The 15,056-nt window shown below is 38.5% G+C and overlaps 1 protein-coding gene across 1 annotated transcript in view; it reads left to right on the top strand.

Annotated features, from left to right (window-relative positions):
• The first annotated feature begins 2,509 nt into the window (after positions 1-2,509).
• CARF (calcium responsive transcription factor) overlaps positions 2,510-15,056 on the top strand; it is a 25,618-nt gene continuing 13,071 nt past the window's right edge. Inside the window, 7 exon segments of the mRNA XM_009578629.1 lie at positions 2,510-2,626; positions 4,233-4,323; positions 4,326-4,444; positions 5,597-5,717; positions 7,964-8,093; positions 9,699-9,783; positions 14,254-14,443. Of these exon segments, the coding sequence (XP_009576924.1) occupies positions 2,516-2,626; positions 4,233-4,323; positions 4,326-4,444; positions 5,597-5,717; positions 7,964-8,093; positions 9,699-9,783; positions 14,254-14,443 (847 nt within the window). The 5' untranslated portion in view covers positions 2,510-2,515.

Raw genomic sequence — 15,056 nt, 5'->3', positions numbered from 1 at the left:
CCCTTTATTTTGTGCAAGGTGCTTCCCAAGTGGAGGCAGGGCGAAGGAAGCAGTCCTATGGCGTTAAAATGCACTAAGCCTTGAGTTGGAAACGGCCTTGGAATGGTGGACTTCACAGCCCGTAGAGTGGTTTGGGTGGAGCTGCATTAAGGCTAAAGCTGAGGCATGGAGAGCTGCCTCTTTGATGCATGCACGGAGGATACAGCTATTGATCCCGTTTTACACTAACATTAAACTCCCCCATTTCTCCTGCAACCTGTTGTTAAATGTGAAATACAGTGGTGTTAGTGGAAATTGGAAATTTTTGTGGCATTTATGTAAAGTGTTTATGAAAAAAGATACTTGTGTGTTAACTACTCATTCATGACAAAATATTCATACATATATATATATACAGGGTTTAACTGTCTTGTTTGGGGAATTTGTTAGCAATATTTATACAACTATAAAATTTCTTAACTATGTCTGTACTTGTAAGTATCTGTAAAAGTATATTTCTTTAAGACAAAAAGAAAATCTTTCTTGTTTGGCGTTGCACAGCACTTAGGTTAATGAAACCTGGATGGTTAAACCATGAAGTTCATTGTCCGGGGTGATGTGCGTGCCAATGGTTTGCCTGGGTTAGAACAGTGATTAGGCAAAGTCACAGGGCAAAAACATACCAAGGGCATTTTTTAAACACAAAGATAAAACTTCATATATTTCTGGGCTGCTTATAAAAGGAAGCTGGATAAATATCATTGTATATTTACCCTAGTGCTGTCATTTTTTTTCCCTGAGCTTAATTATTAACCAGTGTTAGATACAGGATATTGGGCTACTCGCGCTGTTGGTCTGCCCCGATTCAGCTGTCTTTGTGTTCTGTAGTCGGGTTCCAGCACGCTCAGGGTGTGTGCCATCAGTACCTCTGGAACAAACTTCTTCAGTTTATCTCAGAGAACTAAATGTGCTGCTTTGGCAAAACTGACATGTCTTCTTTACATCTTTTAACTGAGGGAAAATGGTTGAGTGATGACGAAATCTAGTTTTCTTGTCTTTTTTTATTTGCTGCTAACGTGTTTCAGACATTTTAACTGAAACATCTCATAATTGTTCTCAGATCCAAAGCTACAAAATATTTAGTAAACGTGAGGTAACTTCATTTGGAACTTGGTTTGGAGTGTCATCACTTGAAAATTGAATGGAAAAATAAATCTGCTTTAGATTAAAGTATTTAGTATATTGAGCATATGAGCAGCTTAACTTCACAATGTTGTTTGTATCAGCAGGATGCTTTATTCAGCTTCAAAAGCCAAGGAGATGTGGATTTACTTTGCCTGTGGTCCTTTATATCTTTGCAAAGCAAAATAAATTAGTGCTTCCAGGGTTGTACAGTTCTTTTCAAGTGACTCTCTAGCCTTTTATATTCTCCTTACTAAAGCTGTAAACGGTTAAAATACCACAGCCAAGAAGGTCCATCTCAAGGAATTTACTATGTGGTGTGGTGAAGAAGATAAAGCTGGTAGGAGTCATGTGCAAATATAACGCTGCCTGACTTTAAAATAAATACTGAAGGGGAAAAATCCTGAACACCTTTCCCCCTCCCTCACTCCAGACTGTAGGAATTAAGTTTTCTTCTATTCAGTTTGGCATATTATGTGTGTAGTCTAGTATATATGTACTCTAGTAATGTAGGGGCCAAGTTGATTTGTCATTTTGTCTCATTGCTTATGAATATTTGGGATTGGTCACTGCTTTAAAGGGTGTACTACTGTCTGGGTGAAAGCCTTATCCTGTGGATGTGGCAATTCCCTGTCCAATAATTCTGTTTGCTTGAAGGTTTATAGTGGGCAGCTGAGCTCCTTGAAGTACTTTTCTTTGGGATAGGAGGTAGATCTCCAAAGTGCCGGGAGCTCTGTCTTTTTGTCTTTCATCACATGATTAATGCCAAATTTTGTTTCAGATATCTGGTGTTTTTGTTACCCAAAGCTTATTGCTAGACTAACAATAGTAATTTTATTTCATTTTTATGTTGTTTTATAACCCTTTAAAACAAATGGAATTTACTTCAAGATGGCTGCATGACAGAGTTGGGTAATGCAAATCCTGTCTGTTGATTATGGAAGTAGATGACTAATATTTTTGTAAAACAGTGCTGGCCTATCTGTAAATATTAAGTGTTCTCTAGATGTGTATGGTTGTTAGTTGAGTGCTTGTGGACATATTTAGATGAAAATCATGAGAGTGTGCATGTGTGTTTTGTATCTGTGTGTGCAATGACAAGTCAAGCAAATTGTCTTATATGAGAGGCTAAACTATACTCTTGGAGCAACACACTGAAATTCTTCTGCAGTGAGTAATAAAGTGATAAGGAGGCAAGGATTTCTTGAGGGCTTTGCTGTTAGCTTGCAACGGCATTAGAACTTGTAAGATTAAATTTGTAAGACCGAAAAAAACCCCTGCAGCATTGTCTTGGTTGAGGCTCAAGTACGGAAGGCTGAAATAAACTTTTGTAACTTTTTCAGGTCATCTTGTAATGGAAGAAAATGGAGCTGACCATGACATTGCTATGGAAGTATCTAATGATTTGTTCATAGGCAACTGTAATAGTACAGGAGAGTCAGAAACAAATGATCGGGTTTTTCAGGTGAGGTACGAATGTCCTGTCTTTGTAGATGCTTTCTTTACATCCTCTCTGATGAATTTACAGTATGATATTTCATCAATGTGTTTTTTCTTGCCTTTATAGTAATACATTGTGTCTTTTAAAGAAGTACGAAAATTCCTTCCCTTGGATTCTTGTGCCATTCAGTTTTGAACTGATGAATACCCAGATGTTACGTGTAATGACAACCTTTAGTAATCATATTAATAGATCCTGCTTCAGAGCTGAAGAAAAACATGTTTTATTGTGTTAACAAAATCCTTTAATAAAAGGATACTTGATGACATGCCTTGGAGTAGGAGGGGTTCAGAACACTTGAAAAATCAGGTCAAATTGCTTAGTGACCAAATGTGGCAAATAAGAATCCAGGGACACAGGACATCTGTGTAGGTATTGGGGAAGGGGAGTCTTTAATGTATTTGTTATCAAATATTGCCAGATATTCCTGGTCAGAGAGATTTCTGTGCATAAATGTTCTTCTGCAGATTACTTCAGCTAACATAAAATATCATTCAGGTAGTGATTTAGTAGTGTGCTTATGATCTTTGCACAATGTCTTTAACACAGCTAGTGCCATTTATTTGTTGCTGCTTTTCTGGTGTAGTTTACAGTAGACAATTTCAGCACAGAAGATTCATACCTGCAGAATTTTTGAGAAGGTTATTTGGCCCAGGTCTGACTTCAATATAAAGTTTAGAAACATTTTTCCCCACTCTTTGGATTTGTAGTTTACAAATTTTTGTAGCAGAAACGTCAGAGTTGTTTGTGAGATTGCTGCAAGTGATAAAACAAATTGCAGTCCTTCTTGCATTGGCCAGATGACAGCCTGACATGATATTTTACGCAAGGGCTGCCTATTTTCCATTATTTTTGTGTGTTTAATATTTGTGTTGTCAGAGTTTCAACAAGACAGATATTTGTGCTTAAACATTTAAATTTAATGAAAATGGGATGTGCTGTAAGACCTTGATTTTGCAAGCTTGATGAGAATAAGCTCTGAGTACCTATTTTTTGAGACTGGCAAAATCTGATTCTTGGTCTTGCACTGTATAATTCTTCGACTTGAATTGTTGGTTTTGTGTTGCTTGTGTTTCTTCTGTGGAAAAGAATTAAGAAAGCATACAGAGATTTTTGTCCTCTTAGCTAAATGCATGTATCTAAAGGCCAAATGGAATAGTATCTAGGATTTCTTTTGAAGTCAAATGAAGTTGGTGGATGTTTTACAGTTTTGTTTTTGGTATAAGTTCTCTCAGTTTCTGGGTAGACTTGAGATGTTTTAAAGTGATGAGTGGTTTTGGGGAACAGACTTTGGGCACAAGGGATTTTCTTTTCTCTTAGTGGAGAGAGTTTATTCTAGGAAGCAGAAATATGAATACATTTTCAGCTTGGAAATGGAAAACAAAAATAGAACTGCTAGTGTTACCTAGTAGCCTCTTCATCAGAAGGACAAGAGCTCCCTCCGAGTATACAATACAGCACACTGGTTTTAAATGTTCTTTTCTTTTTCTTTCTTTCTTTTTTTTTTTTTTTTAAATAGAAGTTGCTACTCAAGATTAAAGTACATTTTACTGTTTTTCCTCTGTGAAAGCATCTAACCTGCATGGATTCCAGGGATCCATTGTTTGGACAGAGTGACTCTCCCGCAGCCTTGCCCATCGCAGTACGCCCCTCGGGCAGTTCTCTGCGCCCGCGCGGCCACCCCAGCCGCAGCCTCATTCTGCAGAGGAGTTCCACCTGGTAGACCAAACCGGGCAGCCTCTCTATGAGCTGCAGCCCCTAGGAGGGCCCAGTGCGCCGATGGTGAGTGTGTCTGAAACAGGGCAGGTGGTGTAGTCACAGATGAGGGAGCTCTTTGAAGAACTCTTTTACGTGGTCCTCGTTTATTGTAACAACAGCTGATTCAGACTTTATCTCTAGCAACAAGGTGAAACTTTTCAGTGGTTCAGTTCATGCTCCAGTTGCCCTTCCTCAGGTAGGCAAATCCTGTCTCCAGCCATTACTAATTTTATTAAACAACAACTTACATCTTTTCTCATTATCAAGCCTGGATGTTATTGTGTGATGAGATCTCATACTTCTACCACTGCTGCTTTCTCTGTATTCCCTGGATAAGTCTGTGTGGTTTTGGAGGGATTGAAACATTAGCAATAAGCTAACCCATTATGTCTCTCCTTCTCCCCACCCCCAATTAATTTGCTTAAAACAAATTTTTAGCTTTGTAATTCTTAACAAATTTAGCGCTTTGTAATTCTTAACACTTATTTTGTAAAAACGTCATTTTCTCACTCAGAGTGTTTGGTTCGCATGTGTTGTACGGGCACTTCACCCATTTAAAGTGTAATAAATCAGAAACAAGACGATATTTTATGTTATTTTAGGTTTTATAACATTGTTGGCAACAAGTCCTTGGTAATTATGGAAAAATTTACCATGAGGAGTTGTTTAAGTTTTCCAGAATTCTAGGAGATTTAATTTATATTTTTGTTTGCAGTCCTGGAGCTTTTCTTTTATCTGCTTTTGCATAAAATGCTGCCCATAGAGGTCAGTTTCTTAGGACTAACGGTCAAAATTTTTGTATGTTGTGATTAATTCTGGTAGTCCATGAATGGGGTTACAGTGAATCCAACTATGAAGGGCTTTCAGGTTTTTGGTAGCTTTAATAATAGTGTTGTAAGTTTCAAATAAATGTGTAATTCATTGTAGAATCCCATAAGGGTTCTTTTAAATTTCTCTCCTTTAATCAGTTAAAGGGCTATTTTAAAAGGGGGAAAGTAATTTTAAGAAATTGACAGTAAATAGGCAGTTTCCTTATTATGTGAAATCAAGTTAATTTACAGGCCTTAATTCCAACCGAAGTATTTCCTGTTCCGCTAATAAGCAAACCCAGTCATGCTGCATGATGATCACCATACAGACTAGTGCCGTTCATGCTTTTGTGTGGTTGCCTTACAGATGATTGTTGCCAGCCAGTCAGAAAATGGACAGGTGCTGCATGTCATTCCTTCTGCCCAGCCAGGAATGGCCCAAGTGATTATTCCTCAAGGTCAGCTTCTGGATGTGACCAGCACACAGGGTGAGTTTAACCTGTGGGACTTGAGGGTGTGTGTTCCTGTGACTAAGCATATCCTGCATGATCTCTTTTTAAGCACCTTGTTTGTATGGGTTTCCTTTCCTTAGTCAGTTATAAGACAAAAATACATACTTACTGAATCTGCTTTCTGATTACGAATCTGGCACCCCATGCACCACGTTTTCTGTTGGACAAAAGCCTTATGAAATAAGAGCTATTATGCTCACTTTAGATTTGTGATGGATAAATTGAGATACTAAGCACAAAGCTGCTTCTTCCCTTATTTGCCTTTAATAAGGATATTTGTGCCAAGTCAGACAGCTGTACTATCAGCTTCAAATTTTCACTGTCTGTTTACTTCATTTTGGGTGAAGTAGTTAATTCATGTAATGCAGATAGAAGAATTAATGTTTTCTGGTCTGTTCCAGAGATCACTGGAATGAAATACCTAGGTAGAAATTCAGTTCCAAATGAAGAAAATGAGATGTAACTTTCATTTCATTGCTAACTTTTTTCCCTCAGTATGTTAACTGTCACATTTTAAGTATGTGGTGAGATGCACAACTAGAAGCGTGAATTTTAAGCTTTTCTCTAGAAAAGGGACATACTGAAATCTGAAAGCATTGATTATTTATCTGCAAGCCTTGCTGGGTGGCAAAATGCTGTGTACTAGTTTACATTCACAGAATAAGACTGAGAACTAGGTTATCACATTTTGTTAAACTCTCCAAGGTTTTTTAAACTGTTTTTGCATTTTCTGTATAAAATTCTCAAAATCTGAGCAAATTCTCAAAATCTGAGCACTAGTTAAGTGCTCCTGTGGAATGAGACTACAGTCCTGATGCTGGGTGGATAGAAAAAAGAGTTTGGATTCAAGTCATGATCCAGCCTTTTTCAGTTACAGTTGGAATATGGTTTCATGACCTTGCATTGAAAGGCTTGCTCCCATCCTAATGCTCATCCTTCCCTCCCTCTCCACCTGCTCTTGCAGGGGTAAACCCACCATTTGGTTACAGCATAGTCTTGCATGACTTTAAGCTGACTCTAAGCCTTCAGTTGCTAAGGAATTGCTGCCACTTTTTGTAGGCAGTAAGTTGCAATGCTGAATAGTATTTTTGTATTACCATTCTTCATTCTGCATGGGGCTCCCTGTTTGCAAATAGTGCAGTTTCACAGTATTTGAATATATGTTCTGCAACAGTGCTACAGGGTTTTTTTGTGGGGTTTTTTGTTGTTTGGGTTTTGGTTTTTTTTTTTAGAGGCTTACTGTGTAAAAGATTTTGTAGTTACTTGATCTTTAAAAGACAGTTAGGAAGACTTGTCCGTGGTTTATTATGGAGATTAAAGGGGAAAGGGAATGGACTGTCAGCCCTTGAGTTTCACTTGCCTGCAGGTGGTGGTGATGCATGAAATGGCACAGGCTTCAGAGCAGACCTTAGTGTCTTAAGGGCACGTCTATATAGAAGGAACCAGTGCTCTGAGCTTTGAACCAGAGTGGTGTTACTCTGAGGTGCACACTTACGAATCTTCTGGCCCAAGCTTTCTAGTGGAGTGATTTCTGTACTGAGTCTATAGCTTATCACTCTCTCGGGATGGGGGAAAGAAGCTTTCATAATTGAAGGGCAAAACTCCCACATCTAAAGAGAGCTTCCTTTTCTTTGTGTTGAGACCAAAGTATCAAATGTCTGCTTTCACAGTTTTCTGTTATGTTTTTGTTTAACTATACACACAGGCTTCAATCTAACAGTATTTTTTGGCTTATGGATTGCTCCCTGTTATCAAGAAAGGCTAAAACATTTGTTCTAACAGCATGTCAGATGCAATTACAAGAGGCCTGTTTTTTCTTGTTTAGGTGTTCTTTTCTAGGTACAAAGCAGTATCGTAATCTCCTTTTTTCTTATTTTAAAAGCAACCAGTGTGTGATTTGCAGCAGAACAATATATGGACTCGTGGAAATGTAAAGCAGAGTAATTTACAAGTTCTTCTGATTATTTGCTTTGTTGTGAAAGGATTCATTAGCAGTAGCATGATTACCGAAGTCCTTGAGTACAACCTTACCAAGTGTATCTTCATATGTGTGCCTTGAGTTTGAGTATTGATTCACGACTACTAAACTACTTTATCATTTAGAAATCTTATCTCATATGTCAAAATGCTTGCTTTTCCAACACACAGAGTTTAATCATAGCTTGTCATTTCCCCATTCTGAGTTCAGTTACTAACCAGGAGGATGTTTTATTTTTGCAAAGATGTTTCAGAAGAGAAGTGTGGTGATGGGAACTTGCAGACTGTGGCAGTGGCTGCTATAGCAGACAGTGCAAGCAGTTATATTCTACATCCACAGGCATCTCTCACCGTATCGAAAAAAACAACCACCAGGTAGGTCAGGAGTTAAAAGGATGAACAATCACTTTGATCCATGTTAGTACTGCCTTTCTTTCTTGCAGTTTGTTTTTGCAATGGTAATCACAAAATTACCATAGAATAGAGGTTATGAACTCTTAGTATTAGTGAATGACGTGTAGCTAAGTGTGTTTGCAGGCAGCTTTTGTATGTGCCAGAGCAGCGGAAAAAGCTATTAAAGTACCTGTATTCTAGAGATAGTTGGATATATTCTGACCAGAGTGATAGGTGGGCATTTAAAGTAGATAGTGCAAATTACTGAAATTACTCTAAATAAGCACTGATACTGCCAACCAAGAGTTGAAAGTGATCCAGTGAAGGAACTGCAGGGAAAATTGAAGTTTGAGGGAGCAGAGTTTCTTATATGAGTATATTAAAACCTATATAAACCGTTCTCCCACAAGAAGGGTTGATTGTAGAGATTAATTTTTTAGATAGAGATTTCAGTAGTTGGCATTAACAGGGAGAGCCTAATTTTTGTTCTCTAGATAACTTCTTCAGCTTTCTTTGATAAAATATGAGAAAGTAGCTGCTAAGAGTGTGTTTCAGTAGAACACGTAGACAGGCAGATTGGTTAGCGAAGTTTCTAAAGTTGAAATAGTTGTTATGCTTTTCTTCTCTTGATATCCACCTGATTCTGTCCCCTTGCTAAGTGATGCCTACTATTTTAATACCCAGATACTCTGGGATTCTTTTTTGCTTAAAAACAAAACAAAACCCAAACCAAACAAACAAAACAACAAAAAAACAAACAAACAAAAATCAAAACAAAACAAACACAAAAAAACCCAAAGAAGACATTTGTTCTGTGGACTGCAGGCTGGCTTTGCATTGGTTTATGCTCTTTTGAAATCAGACATGGAAGAGATTAGAATAATCTCACTACAGCACAAATTCTATATATATTAAAGAAACATTTACAGTGAAGAGAAACAGTTTGTGAATGGATTTTGTGAACACAGTCTGTACATGTTAGAAAAATAATCCTGGAAAGAAGACATATTTGTATGGGTAAGAGGTGATGCACTTGAGTTTTGCAATAATAAGCATCGAGTAAGCATTGTTTCTGCCCCAGGATTTAGGGAATGGAGAAACTATATATTCACTTAAAATAGTTATTGGAGCTGGTTTTCAGTGATTTAAAATATACTAAAATGTGCAGCATTTAACAAGTGTTTGATATTGGTTTTAATCTTTAGCATTCTAACATCAGTCTGCGTAAGAAAATTATCAAGACAATCAACTGGTTTATTTCACCATGTTTCGTCTATTGTTGTCAAGGAATAATACCGAGAATACTGAATGCTCAGAGGTCTTCATGAGTGTAGAAAACAGTGGGTTTTTTAAATACTTATATTTACTGTGAATTATTTTAACAATGAAATAGAATATGGGGAAAATGAACCCCAGGTTTTTAAGGCAAGTTGATACAATTCTGTAGTTTGATCATATGCTGTATTATGCTGTTACACATATGCTGTTATACATAATGCACAGATTTGATGTTACCTGTAGCTTAGACTAAATTGTTGCTTTTCTGGGTGTCTGTATAGACTTTTACTATATTTTTTTATTTTTCAGGGTAGTGGAAGATCCCTTTCCCATCCCTCTCCAACCATTGCCGCCAAATACGCCTGCATGGGCGCGCCGTCTCAGGAACTGTGAGGTGGGCTGCAAAGAATTCCGACTTGATGTTTTATCATCTAGATCTAAGATATTGATCCTATTCCATGAAAGGAATAATGTTCATAGTGGTAGAAGTTGTGTTCAAGCTTCCTGGTGTTATGAAATAGTACTGGTACTAGCTGGTACTACTAGCACATTTAAACACATAAAATGCTATGGAATCCCTTTCTTTTTTGGGAGTACTAGAATAACTGACCATCAGCAGCTCCTGAAGCAAAAAATGTGCTTCTGAAATCTCGATGCCATACAGTGCTGGGAAAAGCCACTGATCCACACTTTGTGTGCCATGTTAGAGTTCACTCTTGAACTACAGTGCAAGCTCTGCTGTCTTCTACTGAGCAAACTGTTTTTTGTTGCTCTTAGTGATCCATTAATTAAAGAATAAAATTGCTTTTGTATGGCCTAAGTCTGCAACTGTTCATATTAGTTTGTGTTGTCACTTAGAAATCAAAAACTATGTGACTTGCCAGGGTCAAGTCTGAGACTTAACAGAGCACCTTAATGTCAGTGTTTTACTAAGGAGTTCTATTTTAGGTATTCTCACTTTTTTTTTTTTTTTTTTTTTTGGTACCAGAATTGTTACTTTTGCTTTTTTTCTTTTTTTTTTTTTTTTTTTGGTACCAGCATGGTTACTTGTGCTTGTTTTCTCTTTTGTTAAAAAATGCTCTGTCTTTATTCCCTGTGATGGCTCTTGACCTAAATGGAACTCTCTCTTTATTTGCATATTGTTAGATGTCTGCAGAACTGTCCTGATGACTGGGATGATATCAACAGCTAGAATGCATCATAAATCACTTAAAAGGAAGGGAGGGGAGATGGGAAGATTCTTGAGAGATCACCCACCCCTTCCTCCTGCTACCAGACTCTTCCTGATAGATGTTTATTTTACTTTCCCGTAATACTTTTTTAAAGGAAAACTCATACTCTCTCCAGCTGGTTCACCTCTTTAGATATCCCTACCATTTGAGGTTTTTCCTATTGGCTTGGCCGCTGATAACTGGAAATTGCAGTTGCAGGGATTTAGAAATGGAATTTCTTTCTCTATGCACTTAGAAATAATTTTAAAATTAACTAAATATATTAACCTTTTCCTCTTTTTATTGTATGCCTTTTATTTCCTATAAATGGTATCATCCACTATTATATCAACTTAAACATTAAGAGGTCAGAAAATTAATAACACTAATTCTTCCATGGTGGAGATACTGTTTTCACAGAATAAATGAGTCACTTAATTCAAATGGCCAGTTAGTTGTTAAAGTCCAGTAAGATGTATAACCCCCGTTACTGTGGTTTTAGCACTATGTAGCACATACTTTCCCTGCTTAACATCGATGTAGCTTATCTGAATCATTTATTATTGGTTTCATTTTATAGGAGGACTTGTATTATGGTCTGCTTGGTCTATCTGAATCTATTACAAGAAATTTCACCTGCTGTGTTTGAAATTCACAGCAGCAGCATTTGTAGAAGAGTTCTTATTTTTAAAGAAAAGGAAATAAAAATACTGTCTGTTCGAATTTGTTCTGAGGATATAAACACCTGCCTCTGCTGTTCAGCAGAACTATTGCCTGTATGCATTAATCCTCCCTGTTCCTTTAAAAAAATAAATTATTTTGTTGCTATTCTCCCTGCAGAGTCAGCCCATCCAAGGAGGAGTAACCCAAATTCTCTTCCTCCTTGTGTGTTATTGGCAGAGTTGCTTTGCTGAGTTTGAGAGTCACACAGTGTAAATCCACTGGAGACTGCTAGGGTGCATGTGCCTTTTCATGGGCACAGACTAGAGACAATGGGATTTTGAGGTGTCATTTATCTTTCAGGTGTGACTGTCTTGCAGAATGTTTTGTTACTAGTAACAGGATAGAAGGGTCCAACCGGGATCTGGAGACCTAGTAGAGGTGCAGATAAATGTGGCAACTCACAATTCCACTCTTTCAGTCACTTGCCAGAATAGAAACAAACAGCGTGGAGGTCTGTGTGAATTTCACAGAAGATGCCAGCAGGTGAAGCCATGGCATAGCCTCGGTACATGCTGCCAATCGTATATCCCAGGGAGCTGGCCAAGACTGAACTCCAAAGGGCAATGACTTCTTTGGCAGTTAGTACTGCAGGCAAACACAGAGCAGTAAAAGCTGCAGCTCTCCAAAATTAGCACTACGCTCTGTGTTTGGTGTTGATTCCCTGACTGCCTTGAAATGTTCAGCTTACACTTGCTGTGCCTAGACAGTGTAATGCCTCTGATATGCAGCTGTTAGTTCACTCAAGGAAAACTGCAGTCTTGATATGTGTACTTCAGTGTAAGCTTTTATGTATACTTGCTGAGATGAGGCCAGGGGAGAGAGAAGGAATTGCTCCTTTTTTTGGCTTGAAGCATCGCTGGAGTTAAAGGGTTGGAAAGTATCAGATTGCTTCAGGGTAATTACATTGTTAATAAAAAGTAGATTTTAAATTTTGAAAAAAAAAAAAAAAGTTATTTTCTGTAACCTACTTAGTTTTCAGTGGTCTGATCAGAATGTGTTTCCAGCATGTATCAGCATACTGAAATAGAGTGTAATTAAAAACTGAATTAATTAATCATCTGTACAAAGCTAAGTTCATTTATTTCTGTGGGGCAGATGGTCTCGCTTGTCCATTTGTTCCTACTTGGGAAGCTCCTAGAGAGCAGGGATCCTATGTGCTATATGATTTTCTTCTCCCCTTTCCCCCCTCCCGCCAATTTTGGGAAAATGATCTATCTTGTGCAGAAGGAAAGCCAGGATAGGAGACAGTGCCTTAACTGTTACCACTACTTTTCTGGCACAACAGTTTTATCAGTCTTCTCTCATCGCCCTAGAATAAGGTCAATGACCTATTTATAGTGACAGGTATAAGATGTGGAAAGAAAAATGCTGGTCACGCAGTATTCACTGTGTGGAGTGGTACTGTAATCCCTCTTGCAAAAGGGGGCATCCCAGGTTTCTGTAAAGAAGGTACTTCTGGTACTTCTCAGGCTGCTTTGCTTCTGGATTTTTCAGATCAAGTTTTGGACAGAAATGTTATTTATAATTTCTGACTAAACAATGCCAGCTTCTCTTTCTCACCACAGCTGTGTGAGTGCAGCCTGTGTAGACTTTCTTAACTGCTGGAGCAGTGTGCTTGCAGTGCAGTGAGCTGCTGAATTGTAAGCAACTGGTATCTCAGAATGACTCATGCAGCCGGTGCATACATAACCCTCTGCTTTTGGGCTTGCACTAGCAGCAACACTGTGCTGGCCCAGTTCATTCACAAGGTGTTCATTTGTTCTTTGTTGACTTGGTCTTGCTAAGCACAGACATTTTGGTTTTCTTAGGTGACTATGAGGCAGGTTTTATGCAGTTGTCACTAAAGTATTTGTGAGATAATAATCTTGGAGAGGCACTGTTGCTGCTTTTGTTGTCAGTATTATTTAAACATCTGGCTGCTCTGTCATTGAAGGTGGCAAAATTGGTCCATCAGACTGTAGTACTTACAACGCATTTGCCCCACAGATATGCTGTAAGGCTGAACTGGCAATCTACTCTGAGTGTTACTTCCAGCTGTTTGGTCAGCCTGATCCTGAACTGCATATGAACAGAAGCGAGCATGGCATTCCGAATTCGGATGGAAAGCTCTTCTTTGTCACAGTGCTTTCGCTGCTTGCTGGCTGGCCCTGGTAGACCAACACTGAACCAGCTGTGATGTCTCTGAGTAGCTGAACAGCTGTCACAGGGGATGTTGCAAAGTCAGCAAGTTGGTTGTGGATTTTTGAGGTTTTTTTACTTTGAGTCGGGTTAGATCCAGTTTTTCTGGAGTTGCCCAGAGCTTAGCAGAGTTCATTGAAACCATCATCAGTTTGCACATGGCAAATCTGGTATATTAGGTTTCTGTGTAATGTTGATAATCAAGAGTGCCTTGAAGATTGGGAGGGGTATTACGTGAGACATTCAATTCAAAGTTAGTGCACTAACTGGGTGAGGCGGTTACTGGTGGTACAAGCAGGTGTATTCTGCTCCAGCTCAGTGCAGTGTGTGTGTGTTGAAGTAGATGCATAGACTTTTTTTAGTGCTTCAGAGATTCTCTGTGTGAGTCAAGTGAAAATGTTCACCTAAGACGAATTTGTCTAGGAGGTGACTGCAACTGAAGTGTGTGCTGGGGGAAACAAGAGGAGTGAAGTTGTCCAGAGTTGGCAGTAACTGTAGTCTTTTCAGGGTACTTTACTTAGGGTCTTGGAGGGCTGACAAACTCCTGACCTCAGTGGGGACTGCTTTGGTGTTAGATCCTGTGGTAAATCTATTTGTGAGGATACTAGTGTGGGGGGAAAAAACCATGAAACACCAAAAATCTGAGCCTGTGTCCTCACCTGCCAGAGTCCCTGACTGCTTTTGTTTTCTTGTGTAATGTTCAGCAGTCAGCTAGGTGAATAATCCTATTATTTCACCTCCTTTCCATGCAGAAAATTGGGGACTCGTACCGCGGCTATTGTGTGAGCGAAACAGAATTAGAGAGTGTTCTAACGCTACACAAGCAGCAAACACAAAGTGTGTGGGGGACGCGCCAGTCTCCAAGCCCAGCCAAACCCGCCACACGGTTGATGTGGAAATCTCAGTATGTCCCATATGATGGGATCCCCTTTGTCAATGCAGGTAACTAACTTTTCTTTTAATAACTACTTTCAAAATTTCAACGTCAGTTGCCAACTGGCCATAAAGAAGGATCTTTATGGTGTTCCGTAGTGTTGATAAAGTCAGGGCACAAACATAAAAAAAGAGCAGCTGGGGTGACACAGTCTGAAGGAGCTTGTTTCCCTGAAACCACAGGATTATGTTTTGTTGTGATTAATTCCTTTTGTTCTTTAGAAATAAATTAGCTAAGTACCATTTGATGGGGGTTCTTGTGATGAGATCTTTAGATGGAGGTCCCATCTGCTCTATCAGGACGTGAAAATTCTTGTAAGGGTAAGAGCTTGTTCGAGTATTCTTGCCTAACTTGGAGATCCTTTGAAGAGTTTGTTCCACAGGAGCCAATAAACTATTTAAATGGCACCCTTTAAAAAAATTAAATAAATTTAAAAAGCAAAATAAACATCAACATACCTCAGCAGACAGATTTTTTTTAAATGAATGTGCAGGTTGGTAATTACATACTTAGCTCATGCAATGCATATGTGAAATCACTAAGAGTTCATTTGATTATGAAATGAACAGGTTTTAATTGTTACATAGAGATCATGAATGACTGGAATGTACATTATGTGCT

This window comes from Fulmarus glacialis, unplaced genomic scaffold (genome assembly GCF_000690835.1).
Source record: "Fulmarus glacialis isolate BGI_N327 unplaced genomic scaffold, ASM69083v1 scaffold1985, whole genome shotgun sequence".
In the NCBI taxonomy this organism is placed as follows: Eukaryota; Metazoa; Chordata; class Aves; order Procellariiformes; family Procellariidae; genus Fulmarus; species Fulmarus glacialis.
This window is presented reverse-complemented; position numbering and strand designations above follow the sequence as displayed.